General features: G+C 37.2%; 1 protein-coding gene across 1 annotated transcript; it reads left to right on the top strand.

Annotated features, from left to right (window-relative positions):
• Positions 1 to 868: 868 nt before the first annotated feature.
• LOC114354555 (uncharacterized) lies at positions 869 to 20,300 on the top strand. The gene is made up of 9 exons (XM_028306980.1): positions 869 to 2,121; positions 2,605 to 2,752; positions 4,617 to 4,845; positions 6,393 to 6,489; positions 7,711 to 7,843; positions 10,206 to 10,423; positions 16,844 to 17,105; positions 19,401 to 19,476; positions 20,012 to 20,300. The coding sequence occupies exons 1-9, from the start codon at positions 889 to 891 to the stop codon at positions 20,241 to 20,243; spliced, it is 2,628 nt and encodes an 875-aa protein (XP_028162781.1). The 5' UTR covers positions 869 to 888; the 3' UTR covers positions 20,244 to 20,300.
• The last annotated feature ends 2,917 nt before the right edge of the window (positions 20,301 to 23,217 follow it).

Genomic DNA, 23,217 nt, shown 5'->3' on the forward strand with positions numbered 1-23,217 from the left:
ATCATTCAGGTTTAAAATATCGTTACTACCTACTGTCCAAGGATTAGGTACATTTTACATTTTTACGGCTTATATTGGGAGCTTTTGCTAAAAAGTATTTTATAAGTATTGGCTCACATTCTATTTAAAGTAATGGATGTAAAAGAAAGTTCTTAAGGAAGACAGAATAGTTATCATCAGAATGGTTAGAATCAACTAATTATTAAATTAATGATCAAGGTTTGATAATTTGCAAGCCAAACTGAAATGAACTTTATGATTTCAATGTAATCCGTGTTAATAGGCGCTTATAAATACCGCACACATACGAATCGGCATCCTGTAGATATTAAGTACATACGTATGTACCAGTGGATAGGTATTATGCCATTTGTATTCAACAGTGTGTGCAGAATCTGATTTCCTAGTTAACTGTTTCGTGTTCGGCGTCAACCGTCGGCGAACTTGATTGTTTTGTAGAGAAATTCCAGCGATTATCTGATCACTCAACCAGTTTAACAGATTGTATTGGTTATTGTTATTCAAATACTTGTCTGTTTGTATTTCCTACCATCCAATGAAACACAATGAAAAAACATTCAACTGGTTGAACAACAAATTGAAAAAGATGGATGGATAGAGAGATTTCTATTATAAATATTTAAGAAGTGAGTTATATGATTTTTTGCGTCGCGTATAGGTAATCTCTCTACGTGAGCCCATGGTATTCTATCTAGGTGATAATATTCCTTATTAATAATTACCTAGTGCATTTTTAATACTAATCGTTTAATTAGTTTCCTGCGTATTAAAATAAAACCTAGCTAAGTTAAGCTAGCTAACAAAGTCAATTTTATCTTTGTTACAGGCTGCAGGTTATCAGACACCTCATCAGTTTAGAGAGCAATCATGATTCAAGTGGACAATTTTAAGCGGCCTTCTCCTTCACCATCGCGGAGCTCGGTGCGGAGCGACAGCAGGGTGTTCCGGCAGCCGCGGGTCATCACGGTGAACCGCGACGCCTCCACCACCACCATGGTGGACGGCGAGGCCGGCGCCTCCGCCGCGCCCACCGACTGGGACCACCATCTGCCCCACGCGCACTTCCGCTCGCGCACCTTCAGCGACGGCTTCATAGGCAACACCAGCCTCGAGCTCCTCCTCGGCGTCGACTGCGACGCCTGCCTCGCTCTCGCCGCTCAGAGACAGTGCCTCGACAAACATCTCGCCGAGCATGAACTCGACCTCGTCTGCAATTGCAACATACAACAAAACAACTACCTGAACTGCCATAGAGAGCCCGTCGATCAGAGAGGCCACACCCTCAATATTTATGACCTAGAGAGAATCAAACGTGACACCGGTCGCAGTCACCTCAGCGTAGGCTCGCATCGCAGTCTCGACCGCAAACATACCAAAAGCAAAACTATCGGCGTTTCCAACTACATTTCGAAACAGTTGATTTCCTACGACCCCACAAACACTATCGTTCAGAAAATAAAGAGGAAACTATCCAACTTGAAAAAGATTGGCGGCGAAGCGATGTTGAAAAAACATTCGAATGCGGTCCAACTCGCCGAGATAACATCGGGTTCGTCGAGCTCGCTGAAGAAACTATCGATGCTGTCACTGGTCGACAAGTCGCAACGAAGAGTAAACAGCCAAAGTTGTATTTTTAGTTCGACGAGATTCCAGTCGAAAGACGACCTGAAAAACAATGCCAGTACTTATGCGAATTTTTCAGGAAACGTGGACCAATGTTTTGACAGACTTAAGGATTGCGGCGTCAGTGCCGACACTAGTAGAAAGTCGACGCAAAAAATAATAAAAATGAGAAGCTTCGACAATAACGAAGATCTCATAACGAGGCACTCTCCCGCTGTAGAAAGTATGAAATTTTCCACTTTAGATAACCGTAGTCGATGTAGGAGTATAAGGAGACAAATGTCGTACAATGAGTTCCCGAGCGAGCGGTGCAGGGAGCGGGTGCCGGAGAGCTGGTCGCGCGCCGACTCCGTCGAGGATGCCCATACCTTCCTGGACGCCGACGTCGCCGCCATGTCGGCGCCGCGACCCCACGCGCACTGCACCTGCAACGCCACCCTCGACAACAGAATACCATCAATATATTACGATACACAGGTAAAATCAAACGAAACATTCCTATACCTTGCCCCGACACATATGAAATATTTCTTACGCTCCAAATAGTCACAAAGGAATCCGATCTAACAAAGAAAAAAAGCATCAGCTTTTCCGCACAAAAATATCTAACCGCAAAAAATCAATCGAAGCGGCTATTAACAGGGTGATGTAGAGCAATTTGTGATCTCGATGTATTGCAATAGGTGTTCTTTTGACGCCGCTCCGGCCTGTATGCAATGTTGTTTTGAGGTGACATTCCGCTTTGCGTTCTTGTCGTTGTTAGTTAGTAATCGTTTAGCAAGTGCATTTTGATAAGCACAAAAAGTTCAATGGTTTTGGAATAAAGGCTATATCATGTGTCAATATTTGCAAGTTGAAATTGTATACACGTTGTTTTGTTATGCCTAGTTTGTTGTTGATGAACTTAGTCAGTATTTTTCTGGGTCTTGAATATCAGTTAGTAATGTTCTCTCAATACAGGGTAAAAAGCGCAGCGCGCCCGCCCCAGACGTGACGGAGCGCAGCTCGCAGCGCGCGCCCGCGTGCAGCGCGTGCAAGGCGCAGTGGGTGCCCACCGGCACTGCTTCTACCACCAGCCACAGTTCCACCACCACCGGCAACTCTTCGCGTGAGTACTACACGAACATTGAGATAACATTATCTTCTGTCCTAGCCTAGTCCTATAAGTTTTTAAAATTATATTTATACAACAAACAACTTTAAAATAAATCTAAAAAACGGTCACGTGGGCAGTTACCAATCTTAACCCGTAGCCCGTAGCATAAATTACAAACGCTATAGCATAACTTTAGGGGCACAAAACATACCGTAGCAAAACTAACGCTGCGTGTGGTGCTACGACAAAAAATTCGTAGCAAACACGTAGCAAGCGCGACTGACTACGAAAAACACAAAAAATACATATACGAGAAGGTATTACTTGTTTGAAAAACTTATTAAAATACTTTATTCAAATATCATGTAGGTTATATCCTATTAGCTTAACATACCGTATAAATCACATTAAAAAAGTAAACGCGTAACTTTATGTCCGTAATATGTATTTCAAGTTCTCGTAGTCGACAATATCACAGAACAGAGATAATTTATACGTAAAGTGAACTAATATGCAATGCTCCACAAAAATCTGACAAGAATAATTTATGCATCTGCGCTTGCCACCCGTGCACATATGGGCTATTTTGGTTGAATTGCTGCTGTTGTATTATTTATTTATTTTCATCGTTATGCTAACCTTATTTTAAAAATTTCATATTTTCTATTTGTACCTATTTGTAATTTTTGCTTATATTTTTCATGGCGTTCAGTACATTGACTTGCTGCATTTAATTGGAAAACATATTTCGCTATATTTTTACATAAGATCGCACAATGTTTACTTTAATGTGCCGTCAACCGCATAAAACAACAAAAAATGCATTTTTTTCTGTTCATCGACCACATCTTGATATTTAAAAATATTTGATGTTTAAATGTTGCCACGTACAATCTTCAATTTACTTTTATCAGAATGGCCCATTGTAGATCGAAATTTTCAAACATGTAATCCACCGTATCTACTGCGGTGATCGAGCAAGTTTGCGTTTGACAGCGAGATTACCGCAGCCCGTAACATCCTCGTAACGACCGATTGCTTGACCTAAATTGATTTTAATGTTACATCCAGTAAATGGCAGCGAATATGTTCAGCTATGTTTTTATTTTTTATTCCCCACGTTTATTACTACAGCTTCATATGACGAATAAAACGGGCTGTTGGATTTATCGCGCACGCATCAGGCGTACTTAATAAAGACTTTAAATATGAATAACATTTTACTCTCTGTTTGTTATGTTTTAAAAATAACAGTTGTGGTCAGAATAAAAACAAAAACTCACTAACTGCTTTTAAAAATAAAAGCTAATGTTAAATTAATGTCTTTTTCAGTTTATTAATAGATTTAAAAAACAGACAAGCGGGATTACAAATACATATTTCGAAATATTAGAAAAAAATTGTACGGAGATGAAATAAGATTTCGACAATATCATAAATTCGGTATGTCATATCTGTAATGTCTTTAGCACCTCATGAGCTTAATTTTAATGTTGTACTCAAAACTTACCAAAGCGAACTAGCACCTTTTACAGCTGCATAAAATTCTACAGTGTGTAATTTCATTGTACTTGTAAGGCTGAGGCCTAAGGCTGGGTTGCACCATCTAACTTTAACTTTAAAAAACGACAAAAATCTGTCAAACTCCATACAAAAAACACCGGTTATCGTTGTGGTGCGTCCAGACTGGGCGAATTTGCTCGCGCGGCAAACTCAACATCCTGCTCATTCAAGAGCAGAGTGAGCAGGATGACCAGCGTGCCGCGCGAGCAAATTCGCCCAGTCTGGACGCATCATTATAGCTACGGTCAAAGTTAGGTGGTGCAACTCAGCCTAAGTGTTTTTCATTATCAGCCTTTTGCCTTTGTCAACACAGGCTTCTCAGTGTGGCACCGGCGTTGGTGCTGCGTGGCGGTGCTGGTGTTGGTAGCAGGTACTGCATGCGTGGCGGGCCCCCTGGCACTACGGGCCCCGCCGGGGGCCCCACTACACGAAAGACTCCGGCTGGCAGAGCGCCTGCTGCACGACACGCCCCTGGTCGACGGACACAACGATCTACCCTGGAACATAAGGAAGTTCTTGCACAATAGGATAAAAGATTTTAGGTAAGATTTTCTTTTCTTTAAACTATTAATAATTGCACTTAATACAGCTCTTATGATTTTTTTTATTTACCTAGAAAGAAGACCGCTTACCAAAACTGAAAGGCACGGGCGTTGATACCTTTATTTGATACACAATATTCCATGTAGTCTGAGTGAAAATTACTTGAATCAATGACCGCCATAACACACTTCTTATAATAAAAAATCTAAAAACACATTATCTGAAACCTCACATTGACAGGGATATAACGTTACTGTAAATCCCAAAAGCCCAGGGTATCTTACGGGCCAGTATACACAAGTGAATATACCCAAACAAGCAAGCTAGCCGACGTGTGATCGTTATTTATTCTTTTCAGGGCGATTTCGGTCACCATAGCAAAAAATGGCATGGATCACGTGGGAAAAACTTTTCTCGACCCTGTATTTAATTTATTCAATTAAATATTAAAATATGAATTACGAAACGAATCTACGAAGGTCCGCAAGAAAATAAAGAGCAACTCATTTCTTTGTTATATCAAAAATGGGGGTGACATTTTACTTTTATGAACGAGTTACTAAAGTATCTTATATCAACAATCTTCCCAGCTATGTAAGAAAGGTTTAAATAAAAAACACGACACGTTATCTTATTTTATACCTATAATATAGACCTCTTATATCATCCTTTTAAATGAGAAAAAATATGACTATTAAACAATTAAAGAACATTGATTAAAAATATCCAAAAGCTATTTCATATTTTTTGCATATTTGCGTTTTTAGATAGCCAAAATCATTTAAAGCTTGTACAGTAACAAGAACATCAGCTTTTATTTGCAAAATTCGTGAATTTTTTTAAATTAATACTTCGAGTGCGAATAAAATAGGTTTTAAAAATTTATTGAAAATTTTCCGATATTATTTAACGAAGTAAAACTCTTTTTTCATTGGCTTAAAAGTTCACGTTTTTCACAATGAATGTTTTTCTGCTCCTGTACACTCACATATTATAGCAGCGTGAATCAGATTCCAAACGAGAGAGGATTCTCGAATATGGAATCGTTCGAAATGTGATGTTCGAAGTTTGAGTAAAATATATTGTTCTTAGTGGTCAAGTCCAGTTTAGTACGGCTAGCACGAAAAACTTTCGAGTTCAAATCTTTTGCGTACTCGAATCGCCATCAAAAGATTTAGTAAGAAAACTACAACAGCGCCTTTGTGAACGTGTCGTAAATTGAACTTAGTATGAGATGTGGTTGCACGAAACTAATTTTGAGAATCAAAATTGTCACGTTATCGTTTAATTCGAAGACTGAGTATCCGATTTTATCGAATACGCAAACGATTCGAAGACGAAAGTTATGCTAGAGGTACTGGTTAAGTACTGGTTCGAGCTTTGGATTACAAAGCCAACGGTCAGGGGTTCGATCGACATATGTTCTTTGTTTGTTTGGGCTTTGTATATTGCTTGGTTATCTAATCCTAGATAGTAAGTATCTGTATTTCGAAAAGGTCTATGAAATATATTTAATAAGTATTTGAAGTGATCGTAATTTTGACAGGTTTGACGAAGACCTGCGGACGATATCACCGTGGGCCACAAGCTCGTGGTCACACACTGACTTACCACGGCTAAAACAAGGAAGGATAGCGGCACAGGTAAGCTTAACTTTAGATTAATTATAATATGCACCATCATTAATTCGATGCATATTCGATTTACGCCGGTCGTCATAGTTTGCATGTCCCAGGCTCCCAGCCCTGTTTACTTAAAAGAAAATTGTAACATGAAAAAACCTGGAAAAATAACAAAACATTGCTCATAAGTTACCCTAACCAATTCGTAGTATTATTTGAACTAGGAACTCTACAATATATTCATTTGACATTTAAATTAAGCCGTAATTAAATATGTAAATTATAAACGTATGTGGCTAGATAATACCGTAATAGCGGTAGAACAAAGGATAGTGAGCAAAGTACAAAGTCTGAAAAATGCGCGAAATTATTCGGGCTTTACCTGGCACTAATATAACCCTGCCTGCCGCAACTTTAGTGGCCCAACTTGTCACCCACCGCTGCTTTATTTGCTCTTTGTTAGGCCCATTTAACATCTCTAATTTAAAACGTGCCCTTATTTTAGAAAAGGTCTTCATTTCATTAAAAAGTTGAATATTATGTGTGTGCTAACATCCAGGTTTTGTACCTTATACATATTTGTTTTACTTTGCTTCTTTATGTAGTCAACATCGTGTTATCTTTTGGTATTCATACAAAATAAATTCTTTTTTGCAACGATAATTTTTTGTAAAGTTGCCAACCATTATTTATCTATATTCTCAGGTAACACAATGCATACATACATAGCGCGGGAACCAATATGTTATAGCTGGATTCTGAACATCGTATGCATATATTTTCAGAAACCATTTAGCTTTCAGCGGAACCTAGGCCGTCTGCGGCCGTAGCTACGAGTAGAAAAGCAATCATTTTTAACAAAATCGCCGAACGTGAACTCTTGTTTTCGACACGTGTATAATGTAGTTCCTGCGCTGACTGCACCCACATCTCTGTAATATAGAAAAGTAAAACTGCACGTAGAAAATTACATTTTATTCGAGGGTCGAATGGAATGTGATTGAACCATTCAATAGCATTGTCTCAATTCCGGGGATAGGTTAAACGGAAATCTGCGGGTCACCGTCCTTCCCTAATCTAATCATAATATCGTACCCGCTGAAATTCTTTCGGGGATGCGGTAGCGTTCGTAGTTTCCTTTATAACCTTTGTCAATGTTCCCGCTGCGTGGATTTGATATTCAGCGAGCGGCGGTGCGGAGTCGTGCGTGATATTTAATCAGTTGTGTCATGTCGGCAACAGTTCTGGGCGGCGTACGTGCCGTGCGACGCGCAGCATCGCGACGCCGTGCAGCTCACCTTCGAGCAGATAGACCTCATCCAGCGCCTCACCGACAAGTACCACCCGCAGCTCACTCTCTGCACCTCCGCGGATGGTGAGCTCGCACGCTTCCTACCTAGTGTTGAAAATGACTAAAGCGGCTGAATTTGACTGACAGTCAACTTTGATGACGTCTTATTCTCTCTTAATTTATTACAAATTAACGTTCCTTCATTTAAAATTGTATATAAATTGGGTACCTAAATAAATAAATTATTCGGTGGTAGTACAGTAATATTGAGTTAAATTGATTGAATTTGACCGTTTTTTACCGGTCATTTATGGTATTTGACCATCGTGACCGGTCAGATATAGTCAATTTACATCTCTATTCCTACTTCAACTCATTCATGTTGATTTACGTACTACTCTTCAGTTTATACACGTATAGAGACAAGGAAATTGCAAACAGATTTATGATAGTACGAATAAACGTAGATAGTGTTTATCTTATTTTCAGAGCTAAGTAAATGGAATCCGAAACCTTATTTACCCGGAGCATTGTTATTATAGTCAACTATATTAAGTAAACACGCTTTTCATTCTGTATATTTGTACAGTCAAAGTGAATTGTAGTCCTTGTTCACGTAAAAATACTCGCAGTACAAGACAAATAACAAACGTAGAAAGGTAAATAAATTCGTAAAGTTTCTACAAACGGTTGTTTTCCCGCTCGTATGTAACGTTACGTAGTTTATAAGTCGTATACGCATGTAACTTCGCCTCCCTAGAGTTGCAAACATAAATGGCTTGGCTGCTTTTGACAAATGAGGTGTCAAACGGTTCTCCTCGGCGGCGAGAGAAGATTGACGTAACTCAATATTTTATGACAAAAATACCAACCTACCTACTTCCTTTAATGTTTAGATGAGCTGTCTTACAATCACTACAACTTGTGTGCCTTTATATTATTGCATCGTCTACTATTGTCAATACTACTCATTAAACCACGCAATAATATCTTTATTTACAAAACAGCTTGCACATACGAGTATTAGTTTAAAATTAATTTTAGTGACTTTGACATGAAAATCAAAATATATTTATTCTGGTCTGGATACATAGAGGTACCTATTCAATCTGAGATCTGTGTTCAAAAGCAATCACTAACAAAAGTTTAAGAACTACGAGTGTAACTCATTATTTTCCTATTATGATTTTTCAGGCTCAATTAGAGTGATAACTATAAAATAGCCTGTCAATAATGTATACTTGAAATTACGAGAAATATATTTAATTTTACGTAATAACGCGGGACAAAATATAAATTAATTGTTAACGCGGCCTTGTGCCACTCACCGCCCGAGTAGGATCTATGAGTTTAATGTTAATTTAAGACAATGTTACAATTTTTTGAAATGGTCAACCTTAGATAGATTGTTTCCTTAATGATCTTAGAAAAAAGAAAATAACGGATGTTTTCCCAAAATAAATTAGCATTTTGTGAAGGGTAATAAATTATAACGGCACAGTTAGGCAGATATTTTGTTTTTCGTAATCTGCAAACAGTGGGTACAAAAGTGTTCTTCAATGCTATTTGCATGAAAAACTCGTTGCCCTGAGTTTCTTACGTAAAAATCTAAATGGTTAATATTAATTTAAATTTCTAATTCGTTTTTGCAAAATGTAATTAACTCTGCCGTAAATAATGGATTATTCCCCATAGGCTACATTTAATTTTAAAAGGCAAGTGATGAATTAATTTTATTTAGCTTCTGTTATTGCGAGTACTTCCTGAAACCATGAATTTCTTCTTATTTTATTGTCTTTCTGTGGTATTGCTTAACCCTTCACATGGCGTTGTACTAGGGAATTTAGTGCAAGAACCCCTCCACTTTGGTATAGAAGGCTCATTTTTGCAAGTGGTTCTTTGGGTGCTCCTGAGTTGTTAAACACGTCTTCATGTTACATAAACATAGAAGATCCATTTGATTGGCCTATATACAGGCACATACAATTACATACATACAAGAGGTTCTCTATGAGTGAACACATCACGTACCTATAACAATGTTCACACAAAACATTATCACGAGCTGTCATCTGGTAATCTCATCAAAATCCCGCACTAATCCTACGTGAAACGTTGTTGGTTACTCAGCTCTACATAAAACGATAGCTCATCCGACTTAGTATCTATAAACCTACCTAATGTGCCAATTTATTAGGCCCTTTAAAATTAAATACACATCCATTCATTTTAAGTTGCTTACGTTAGGGAACTAATTACAGGGCCCGCATTCATTGTGGTACTGAGGTCAAAATAATTAATTAACTTTTGATTAATTATTACAATAGACATATTCCACCACACTCTTAACTAAGCTCGAACAATATTGTGATTTATAATATAATTTCAATTAACTGAGCGGTCGACCGATTTTCTCGTGATAGTAAGAGATCTAGTCCGGTTCCAGATATACTAACTGCCCATGCCAACCATAGGCTGTGTTCTTTGGTGGGCGTGGAGGGGGGCCACGCCATCGGCGGCTCGCTGGGAGTCCTGCGGACGCTTTACCAAGTGGGGGTCCGGTACCTGACCCTCACTTCTACGTGCGACACCCCTTGGGCCGAGTGCGCCTCTGCCGACCGCCCAGAGCCATCGCCGCGCGGTGGCCTCACGCACTTTGGAAAGGTAAACAATTTATTTTCTTTTATTTATGTTACCCATTTTTTCATAAATATGACCGAATGAGATATAAAAACCATACAGACATACCTAACAAGGAATTACGAGTAGGTATATTGAGTACACTATGACAGGCTTACAAAAATGTCTCTATTCAAAACTACCCAAATTCTGCTAGCATTTTACAATCAACAAATGGGTTGCACATTTTAATATGACTAATTGTTTTTTTTTTTAAATCTGCTGCTCTACCATTTTTTCCCAATCAATGATTTACAACGCGTTTCTAGCAGTAAAATAGAAAAACATACGAAACAGAAACTTTATATTCAAGGGACGTTTTGACATAGAATCATAAATAATATATTCATCATCATCATTTTGCCTGTCCTTTTCCCAGGGCATATGGGATCGGGAGCATGTTTTCCTCCTCTGCAACAATTTATTTTAACGTTGACGTCATACCTAACTGTTTAGAACAGTTTAGGAAATTAAACAAAACATTACCAAAAGTAGAGTTCACAAAATCTATTTTTGCTGTAAACAGCTTTAATTTAAAATATTTTGCTTTTCACCCCGGCTATCGTCAACGTTCTGAAATATAAACCTAGTTTGCCTTTCACCTGTGTCAATATAATAGTCGTGAAAAAACTACCCTTAGTTGGGTGCTGGTTGGAAGGACTCTACAAACACTCGTTCCGTTCTAGTGTTTGCCCTCCTCATCGAGAACAAATCGCCTCTATACCAATAAAAACCGAAAGCTACAAGCAGGGCCGGATTAACCATCTCGGGGCCCCTAGGCACAGTTTGTTTCGGGGCCCCCCTTTTTCATACCACAAAAACGCTATTTGGAAATTTTTACTGTCTACATTACGAAATAGAATGAAGGTCATTATCATCATCAACAACTGACTTCAGTCATCACATTGAAAAGGTATACGCCTTCCTTCAAGTGAAAAGACTTTCGCCACAATCTACAAGACGAAGTATCGGAGTCATTTAAAAATGAAACAAAGAACAGGAAAATCTTGCAAATTTAAAAAAAAAACTAACAAACATTAAAAATAAAAATGTACGTAACTAATTAGTCATGTAAACCTAAACAGTAATGTCAACTAGGCATGTAGAGTAAGACATGAAATAATTCTTACAAAAGGTTTTATTGTTCTAATGGCTTCATTTGTTGCTCTTTAAGATTATCCTTGGTTTTCGACTTCGACGGAGTTATGCTTTAGTGGTGGCCCCCCCCCGAAAGGGCCATTTTTGCGGTTGTACTGTTATACCGCGTAAAGGACTTATTGCATCGAAAGCTGATCTTTATGACGGTTGAAGGACATTCAATACTGCATTGAATAAGACCAAATTCATATGTTTTGGACAAACCGTTCTTGTGCTTATCTTCGACAAAGTAGAAAATATACGAGTACTTATAATTAATTAATGACGCTCTCTACGTCCAATGGCTCGTCACCCGCAATCTCCAAAGCCTTAAAAAGGACCACCTTAACCAGCATATTCCTGTTAAGCCTCGCGAGTTGGATTCGTCTATCCTTATTCATCCCAGTCGTTCCTTTACTACGGTTGCTGCACCTCTTCCTTGCACTCTCTTAAACGACTCTGTGTTATCTACTGTGGCTGCCCCTCTTCCTTGCACCCTCCTGCATGACTGCGTTGCCAAGTCTTACAGCTGGTCCATGGCTCGACTCCAAAAATCAACAACAACGCGCTAATCACAGAAACTACTGGTTTGATTTAAATAATTATTTTTATGTGGGATACCTCGTTAATTGAGGAAGGCTATAGGATATACAGGGTGGAATTTTGAAATGCCACCTGGAGGGAAAGTACTCTTAATACTGTAGATAGAAAATTTTACACAAAGAAAACATTCCTTTATTTATACAAGAACGGTTTGTCCAAAACATATGAATTTTGTCTTATTCAATGCAGCATTGAATGTCCTTCAACCGTCATAAAGATCAGCTTTCAGTGCAATAAGTCCTTTACACGGTATAACAGTAAAACCGCAAAAATGGCCCTTTCGCGGGGCCCCACCACTTAAGCATAACTCTGCCGACGTCGAAAACCTAGAATAGTATTAATGGGCAACAATTTAAATGAAGCCATTAAAACAATAAAATCTTTTGTAGGAATTATTTCCGATTTAAAATCTAATTCTACTGGCCTAAACGTTACGAATATGAATTAAGTTCCACAATATCGAAATATAACGATTGAATGTGTAAACCAAAATAAGGCGAAGTTTGGAGGTGGTTTGAGATTTTTTGCATAAAAATAATCTTTAACATATTGTTTTTTTTTTTTTTTTTCATTTTTAATCGGGACTGCTGGGCCCCTGGTCATAGTGGGCCCCTAGGCACTGGCCTAAAGTGCCTTATGGATAATACGGCACTGGCTACAAGTCAATTCATACTTTATTTTTGTGTGTAACATTAAAACATAGTGTAGTTGGAACCCAATTTGGTATGTAAAGTTCAAGTTAAGTGATGCCAAACCCGTACCTACCGTAACAGTGGAAAATTTACATAGCTAATTAGGTACCCTATTTTTCTATTTAAACACTGATGTTCAGTGTTTTTAACTTAATTTAATTACACAATATATTTTACGTTTTAATGTGGCGTAAGTTTTAGTTAGTCTTAATATACTCGTATACCTCCTGTCACAAAAAAAAACATAGTTTATAGACTACTTGATGACTTTACATGATGTTCAATATTATAATATTACAAAACTTAATTAAGCTTACTGTATTTATCGCTTATAATCAAAATAATTGACCAAAATAAACTTTTCATTCAAGAAAAAGCATTACATACCGAATTCCAATATTATTCCAGCTACGATAATCCATCTATTAACTGTCAAGATAAAGAATTAATTAAAAGTAAAAAGAAGTTTTAAACTTATTGAACTTAAACTGTGAGTTATCTCTTCTTAATTCTTTCTCATAGCTTATCGGATTAGGGAAGTTGTAATCTGTTTCACAGATATAAAGGTGGCTCGTTAGGAACTGGATTAATTTGTCTTATGGTGCTGCAACAAGGGCAACAGTAACTTATTCATAATAAGTTATTCCGTTATGATAAAGTATCTTTTTTTATAATTATTTAACTACCTTCTAAGAGATGGGTGGGTACCTGCAAAAATAAAACCTATACTGTCATTCGTTATGGTAACTAAGAGTTAATTCACTAAGCTCAGTCAAGATAGTATTATGAAGCTTAATTAAATTTTTATATATCTTCTGTAAATATTTAAAGCTTGCTCCACATTTTTAAGATCCATAAAACTATCGCGCTCTACATGTACACTACCTATGCTAAAGCCTTACTTGCACTCTATTTAACGATTTGCTATTATTATGACTTGCAGACTACTTATTCCAAACGTACGTCGAAGCAGGTAGCGAACACGAAACCGTAAAGATTGAGACGTGGAGTAGACTGAGTGTGCCATAATCATAAACATCCTGGCGCACCGCAATATTTCGCTTTGTATGAACTCTCGGCTCGCGAAGCACTTCTTTGTTTCCTGCAACGATACTTTTCGAAATATTTTCTTTTGTTAAAACCACTCACTCCGTGTAACGTACGTACGGCTACGTAAGCACCACTTATGTAAGTTACTTGCAATGTTGCTCAACAAAATATCAAGAACACTGAACAACAGGATAAATAATAAAGTAAGAATCTTACGGCCTTAGCAGATTGTCATTATAACTTGTCTCTGCGGAGGTTTAATCGACGTCTCTGGTTCACACGTAATAAAAGATTCCGGGAAGTTAGCAATTAATTTGAGCAAGTCAAAGTTATCCTTATGTCTGAATGAGGCAAGAACAATAGGGGACCACTTTATAATAAATATTCAAACAGCTGGCCGGGCCGCACTTGGCGTTCATTTCTGCGATTCACTCGGTGCCTTTGAAAGGGAGGGTGTACTTTTATTTATGTTTGCGAGTACACAAGCATTATACGCTATCCGCCGCCGCAAATCCTTGTCCCCCTATATTATCTTTTGGTAATCTGAGGAAAGTTGAGGCTTGCAAATCTTAGTGGGCCTATTGCGGGAGTTTTTTTAGATGTGAAATGAGAGCGGAAACGGGTTTTGTAAGTTTGTTTATGTAGTGTATAATCCCCAGATTCGTCATACCTAAACTGTTTTAAAAAAGATTTAAACTATTTGAAGAGCATTATTCTAGTTAGATATAAGGTTGATTAATATTAAAATACACGCAGGTAATCCTGCGGGTAGAAGCTACTTTTGAAATAAAATTACTTTTAAATTCTATTCATCGAGATTTTTTTTCATTATAAAGTGAAGATTATTTTTAAAAAAGATACAACGTCATGTTTTCACACGATACTTCAAAGATTTACCTAACTGTGAAACTTGATGAAGGTTATTAAAATGGTAATTTCAAACCTTACACCATCCCTACAGGTGTAAGGTACCTAACTATTTAGGTAGCTAATTAACGGCTGGTGTCAAGTAATATTAGCCGGAACTTACTTTTAACGCACCTTCACGATAAGTGCTGCTAAATTTTCTCAAACAAGCCTTAAAATATTCGTATACGACCAAAAAGTGGGTTGCTACTGTGGCTCTTCTTCGAAGTTTACGTATAAACCAACTGACCTTGCCTATGATTATGTCACTCCCATTTTATTTTACGGTGTAGGTTGTAAGTAACTATGGTTATGACCCTATTGTCCAGCTTTAAAAGCTGCCATTGCCATAGGTGCCTACATAGCACAATCGTATCGAGGCCGGCTTAAGACGCCCTGCGAAGCAGGAAATTATATGCCATTGCAAGTGAGATTGCAAACTGCAGATTATCCTTACCGGTGACAAATATACCAACAAAGTTATACATATAGAGTGACCTGCTACATTATTTCACCTGACAGATCCTCAGAGTCAAGATAGTTCAACTGTCTAACAAACAGATTGTAAATCGGACTATCATCATGTTGATAAAATTATTAAATGANTTCTGGGCCCATAACCCTTGTTAGGGATATATTAAGTCCGCTACAGAGCAATAAACACAGTGGTTGGTAGTAACATAATAAATATATTGGTATCAAAGCACACGTAGAATATTTACAATAGAGAGTTCGGCACAGCCATTACACAACTAAAGACAACATCACATTTGAATATAAATGACAGTTCTATCATAGCGGTTCCAGCTAGCCAGCTCTACGTTATACAGCATGAAGGTGCTCATCAACAAAAACGGTCCAGTAGTTTTTGAGCCTATTCATTACAACCAAACAAACAAACAAAGTTTTCCTCTTTATAATATTAGTGTAGATAAGTAGAGTAAACAGAAAGGTATTGGGCACGGGTGGTATGCCCTTAATATTTTTTTTACAATAAGAAAGGCTAGTCCAGAAAGAAAACAAAGTAAGTAATCTACCGAAGAGGCAATCAAAGGTGATCCTTATGACGGACGGCGGACGTATGACGCAGGCCCGGCTTAGCCCTTGCGTAACACAAGATAAGCAGCTTCCCCGCCGGACATGAGGGATACATTTAAGAGCTTTTTACGGTTCAGGAGTACGCACTCTTGTCCCCTTTTCAGCCTACTATTTAAAAAACAAAACCCAATGACTTAGGATTAACGTTTTAGCGTTCGCAGTAATGCCTTAGGCTTTTAAGTCGAACTGCTCGCACCCGCATCAGACTGTTACCGTATTTTTTCTTTATTTAGGAATACAGAGTGACTTTGCAATCAGTATCTAATTTTTTTAATATGCTCTATAGAACAATTTAACAATACAACTTTATCTTAATTATTTTTTAATCGTGGTATTTTTCGCAAAAAAATATATTAAAAATCTAATATCGGTGCCTATATCTTAATTTTTAAAGGTTAATGCTTTTTTTTGCGCACCATTATTTCTATTGAGCTTTGCAGTTACTTGTGTGTACGTATTTTTCTAGGAACAAAGCAAATTATCCCCTTGTGCCCATTTTGAAACCGCGCGCTACGGATAAAAATAATTAAATATGAAAATAACCCTCCTTCTGGCGCAGTCGGCTAAAAAATTTTGTTTTCTTCACGATTCACAATTGAGTTATTGATTCTGAGTCGCTCCTAAAAATTTGGACACTGATTACAAAATCACCCTGTATATTCTTACGTGCAACTACGATTAGTAAACATGTGTCATCTGATGGTAATAATTAGAAGATTTTCTTTTTATTTAAGAAAATTATTCGCTACTTTTTAAAAAGCCGACATCGTTTTCGAGAGGAAACACCGATGCGATATTACCAGGTTGTTAACTCTCGTTTAAACAATCTTGAGAATGTTCTATTCTATCTTGGTGATTCCACTCCACTATAAGGACATCCTTAATTTTTTTTAATAATAAAACGGATAAATTTTCTCAGGTGGTGGTCAAAGAGATGAACCGCATAGGCATGCTGGTGGACCTCTCGCACGTGTCAGAGCGCACGATGCGCGACGCGCTAGCGGTGTCACGCGCGCCGGTGCTTTTCTCGCACTCGTCTGCGCGCGCGCTGTGCAACGTCACACGAAACGTGCCCGACGCGGTGCTGCGTCTGCTAGCCGCTAATAAGGGCCTCATCATGGTCAACTTCTACACGTCATTCTTGACCTGCAGGGATACAGCGACTGTGCAAGACGCGATTGGTGAGTCACTCAAAAAAATGTTTATGTATAACAAGGCATATTTGGCCGCAATCGCACCTGGTGTTATCTAAGTGAGATACAGTCTAGGATGGTAAATATCTGCCCTGTAAGTGCTTATTCACTTTCGCCTTGAAATCTGTTCCTGAGTATTTTTTAAATAAATAATATTAGTTACAATCCATAATATTAAAAATTACTAATAATTCCGTTAACCCCTCGTCGGTGAGCTATTATCGTTTATTTCAAAGTGAAATGATAATTTGAAATGTGAATTTTATTACTGAATTGCCAATGAAGCGGGGACGGGATCATTTTAAAGCAAATATAAAGCCTACTTCATAATTTATTCGATGAGAAAAGTCTTTATAAAACGCAATGCTGTTTTATGCGGCCACGTATAAATTTAGAACAAAGTTTCCGCTGCGCTGTTAAGTTTCAGTATTAAGCTATAATCTGAAATCTTGCTCGTCGGCCGCTCTCGTTTTATATTGATCATCGAAAGTAGCGTCGCCGCAAGCTGTGAAGTTAAAAGATTAACCTACAAACACCTACCTACTCTATAGCAGCTTGTATTGATTTACTAAAACTTTCTAGGTATTTATTTGACCTCCAAAATTCTTAGAAAGAATCCTTTTATAAAAGTAGGTAATTGATACTCGCTGCCTAAGGTCTTCGATTGTGAAGTCAACTTACAACAAATACTCTTACACACACAATAGTCAATACTATCTATATATATAAAAATGAAACCCGTTTCGCGTTGTCACGGCATCACGTGTGAACGGCTGAACCGATTTCGATAATTCTTTTTTTTAAATGTTTGTGGAAGTCCAAGGATGGTTCTTACGGAAAAAAATATTAAGAAAATCTCTACGCTAAGGCGGTACGAAGTTCGCCGGGTCAGCTAGTAATAAAATAAAGTTGTAAGAAAAAATATTGTCCATTTTTATTCTAAGCTCCCATCTAATTTTAAATTATAATCAGAATCCAAATATTCAGTTAGGTACGTGTTTAAAATCTGCAACAGCGAAATTGACTTCCAAACACGGCAGCCCTCGCGTAAAATAAACATAAGTCGGATAAAGTGAAGTAATTTTTCTCACCATTTCCTAATGGAATATTTTAAGGATGAATTTTGATTGACACATTTAAAAGTTGTGATTACACAAACCCAGCCAATTTTAAGCTATCTTGATAACTTAGTATAAACATTAGAACTTTAAAACTGTGAAACTATATATACACTAGCTGTGCCCGCGACTTCGTCCGCGTGGAATAATGACTTTGGGTAGGCACTTTTATTAATTTAGTCTAATTATTTTACAAATAGCTTTTGCCCGCGACTTCGTCCGTGGAGAAGTCGAAAACGTTCTCATACGATTATTTTTAAATGTTTTAACGTTATTATCTAAATGTTTGAATACTTTTAAAATATAAAAATCAGGTTAAATAAACGTGAAAATATTTTTTTCTTATATTTTATGAATATGCAGCTCGGCCTTTGATCCGGTGAACGAAATCGAAAACTACACCTNTAGTATTTCTTTATTGGAATAAGTTTTAAATTTACATTTTAAGAAATAGGTATCAGAATAGATGTAGAAAAACTTGTTTTTAACTTTTAACTTAATCTACTGCGTTTATCTTCCTTAGTCGTGTAAAAAGGTTGTAATGATATAATATTCATAGGCATGTTTGCTTGCGAAAGTACACAAAAATGGGTCGAACAAAAAAAAAGCAAACCACAGAAGAAAACCTAAAGAAATAAATATTTATAATAATTTCCTTGGCTACCAAAAATTTATGACCTCATAACTTTGTTTCTAAAACGAATTATGACACCCCTTCTAGATATATTAGCTTAGTTTTTACTACTTAATGCAATGGGAAACTAAAAATGGTTAAAAACAAAAATAAAATTCGTGCCAAGGAAATTAGGCAAAATTGACCATTTTTGGCGAAATACCCTGATAGTGATGTGGTGATACCCCACCCCCGCGGCCCCGTGTGCATTTTAGATTCTCTTTGTTCCTAATATTTAGACAATCATTCAATATTATTTTCATAATAATTGATTTTTTATTGCATTTGTCCTGAGAGTAACTGAAATAGGAAATGTAAGTGGCCCGTCGTTAACAACTGAATACTAAATCCACCGAAAAGAAAAGAATCAAACAAAAAAAAACCGGCCAAGTGCGTGTATTAGTATAGATAGGAACTTCTAAAATAACTATTAAAATACATATGAAAATCACTTTAAAATACGGTTGTAATTTTTCCCCTGCATTATTACAGCTCATATAAACCACATCCGTGACGTCGCGGGCGTGGACAGCGTGGGGCTAGGCGCGGGCTACGATGGAATAAACTAGTGAGTAGTAGATTACTACGAATCTGCGAGAGATTCGTAGCAATCGTTGTTGTACTCGTAGCACTCGTAGCCGATATTTCAACACTATTTTTCTAACCTTCATTGGAAATAAATCATCATATCCAGCTTCTAAGTATGTTCAGCTACCATGACAGGTAGAGTGATTAGTAAAAATAGGACAAGGCACGGATAAAGTAGTGTCATTTGGATTTTAACTTTAGCTCGTAGTTTCGTAGCACTCACCGGTATTAACCGTAACTTACAATCCACCAATTAACCAACCAACAAAATAATACCTATATTGATCACAATAAAATGTAGATGCTTTACCTATTTACTTAAGCAGAAGTTCTGGCTACGAAAGACTCGTAGCATAACCACGTAGTACTCGTAACGCATTTAAAACATCGCTCTCGTAGCAATCATGGCTCTCTATTTTGCATGCGGACCAGTCATGGGTTTTTTTAATCGTCTAAATAAATTCATTTTATCGAACTTTGTATTACCACTAACATGGGTAATTCTCATCTACCAGCACACCGCAAGGCCTAGAAGACGTGTCATCATACCCGCTACTGTTCGCGGAGCTGATGGAAGACGGCTGGAGCATAGAGGAGCTGCGCAAGCTGGCGGGGCTGAATCTGCTGCGCGTGCTCACGGCGGCCGAGCGCGTCTCGCGCGAGCTGGCAACAGCGCACGTGCTGCCCTTCGAAGACGTGCCGCCTCGCGCGCTTGACGCGCACAACTGCTCCAGCCAGGACCTATAAAGTCATATCGCCCTTTTACTACTATAGTCTGGTCCGTGAGCACGTAGAATTTTGTTCAATGACCCCAAGCTACTCATACTTATCGCTCGCGCGTAATTATGTTGCTATCGCGCTCGCACACTCACTGCGGGTGCTAGTCGCACAGCAATATTATAATTGCGCGCGAGCGATAAGGATGGATAGCTAGGGGTCATTGGACAAAATTCTACGTGCTCACGGACAGGGCTTTACCTACCTTTCTTTTACTAATATGTTACTTTACTTGGTACTATCACACCTATAGATCCTTTTATCCACGAAGACGCGCCCCACCATTCTTCCGCTAATGTTTGAGTGTTATTACACGCTAAATTATCCATAAGTGCACACGCACACTACAATAATGACGCTCAGATTGCTCGAATCAAACTCCCTACACCCCGTACTTCCCTCGACTAAAAATTGGTGGGGCGCGTCTTCGTGGATGAAACGATCTATAAGTAAGGTACTTAATTGCTAATATGGTATCCTATCACACCAACCGGTCCGAGTTTTTTAACTTTTCCCATTTCTCTTTAACCCTTCCAACTAAGCTCAACATAATTTAACTATGTTTAATTCCAGGATAGTTCAGCTATCGAATCTAACTGCGAAACTCGAAACGACATGGCAGTCCGACTCCGAATTCGTTGGACTAAAAGTGTTTAAAGTTATAGGTATACCTACCTACGTTTTATTGAGTGATTTTCCTGTACTTCTGCAAAAACTAAAACTTTGCTTGCTGTTAGCAATCCAAGCTAAAATAGCTATGTCCCACACTAATTACTTACTTTTCTGTAACCCAGTTCTCATTTTAAAAAAAAGTTCGTTTAGTCCAGAAATAAGTTATCACTGGTCGATTTTTTTAATTAGGGCAGCACGATTTCTAATCCCTGTCAGCTAATAAGACTATACCTAAATAAATAATTTTCATATCGTTAGGTTATTTAAAAATTCCCGACCATAAACCTAAATACTTCAACTTAATGATGCGTTAACGATTGCGATATTCATTGGAACGGTTTTGCAGTCAGCCCAGTAATTTATCGATTATTATCGACGATATTAAATCATAATAAATGAACATTATTCAGAAGTCTAAATATACAATCAAATACCCAAAATAATAGAGCCTTGACTTTCAGTTAGTGTAGTTTGAATAAATAGGTATATTTTCCCCCAAATCGTATTACCTATAGCAATAATATACATAAACATAGTTAAGACCAATTAAGTGTACGTGTATTGAATCTTGTGTCCCAAGCTTTAATATTTACCTACATTATTGTGAAAGTGTTACCTGCTACGAATTTCATATTATAATAATAATACCTTAATAATTATAGAATACAGTCGAAAATACATCAGACGATTCATTTTTGTCTCGAAATACTTAACATCTTCAACAACATTAAAAAGGTGGCATCTTTTAGTTTTATGTGCTGTCCGCTGTGCCTATGCACTTTATGTCTATTTATAAATGGATTTGTAAGAGCATTGCTTCTTGAATTTAACTTTGCAGTAATTCCTCTCTACAATTTAAACGACTACACAAAGTATTTAAACTGAGTGTTACACTTAAGTCTATGCAAGTCATTTCTGCCTACAAGCTTAGATTAATAAAGGTTTTATTAATCTAAGCCTACAAGACATTTTTAATCGTTTTACTTATTATTATTCTGTGGTTTTACTTACTCGATTGCAAAAAACCGACCTATTGAATTTTAAGTTTAGTTAGTTATTAAACATGCTATAGAATGCAATTAATTAATTAATGTAAAGAAAATTATAGTTAAGACCACGGGTTACGACGTATTAAGATCCATTTTATCGTTAATTCGAAATTCAGCCCTTAAAATCTGCCCATAGTAGAGAGACTCTACTCTTTGTGTGGTCGTTAAAGTTAGATATATTGTTTAGTTATATTATAGTCCTGGATTTCATTTATAAATATTCTTTAAACTTTGTAGACACTGAAAGTAGTAAAATTATCTAAAAATTAACTAAACTTTCTTTCGTAGATAACTTTAAATACTATTAAATTGTTGATTCTAACAAGTTTTAGATTTATTATTAAAAATATTTACGAACATACTTAGTCAAGAAGTTTTACAATACATACTATCTTATAAACTTTTAATAGTCTATCTTGTTTCCTAGTCTAAAGATTTACATGTATCAATATAGAATCAATTATATTGTTTACTCTACTTAAATAAGTACTTTTGTATTTTATTTGAAATTTTTATCGATATTGTTATATTAAACCTACTATTGTCTATAGCTTTATTGACGACCAAAATAGTTAAAATGTAGTGTTAGACGAGTATAGATTGACCTTACTTAGTTTTAATATTATGTGTCCTGAAGCCAAGTTATTACCTAATGTAAATAGATTTAAATAAGTAATAATTCGGTAATAATAGACGGATCTTAAGACTGACAACGTTTCATGTGTATTTTAGTGTATGTTTGGTATAGTGATTATTAAGAATACCTACATTCTATCTTAAGATGTGTTTATTATACCATAAAGGTATATCATGGCCAAAATAATTTGAAGAAAGTTTAGTAGTAGGTATCTACTTTATATTAGCAAATGTCTAAGGCCGTAATGTGATATGGCTGCCAGTTAAGTTTAGTATGATTGTTGAAATTTTGTTCGGATAAGTATCTTTTCAAAAATCATTTTTGGTACCCCGAGATCCTAACATGTACCTAATTAGTAATAATAACACACAATACAAAAATATCGTTTTAAAGTCAATTTACCTACCTCGTTTCAGCCAAATGACGTCCACTGCTGGACAAAGGCCTCCCCCAAGGTTTTCCACAATGAACGGTCCTGCGCTGCCCGCATCCAGGCTCTTCCCGCGACCTTTACCAGATCGTCGGTCCACCTAGTAGGAGGCCTGCCCACGCTACGTTTTCCAGCCCGTGGTCGCCACTCGAGAAC

This window comes from Ostrinia furnacalis, unplaced genomic scaffold (assembly GCF_004193835.3).
Source record: "Ostrinia furnacalis isolate ACB-3 unplaced genomic scaffold, ASM419383v2 OfSCF2054, whole genome shotgun sequence".
In the NCBI taxonomy this organism is placed as follows: domain Eukaryota; kingdom Metazoa; phylum Arthropoda; class Insecta; order Lepidoptera; family Crambidae; genus Ostrinia; species Ostrinia furnacalis.

Coding starts and splice junctions, on each gene's coding strand:
- LOC114354555 (XM_028306980.1), top strand. CDS start 889: ATGATTCAAGTGGACAATTTTAAGCGGCCTTCTCCTTCACCATCGCGG. Junction 4,846..6,392: donor AATAGGATAAAAGATTTTAG/GTAAGATTTTCT, acceptor TAATTTTGACAG/GTTTGACGAAGACCTGCGGA. Junction 17,106..19,400: donor GACTGTGCAAGACGCGATTG/GTGAGTCACTCA, acceptor GCATTATTACAG/CTCATATAAACCACATCCGT.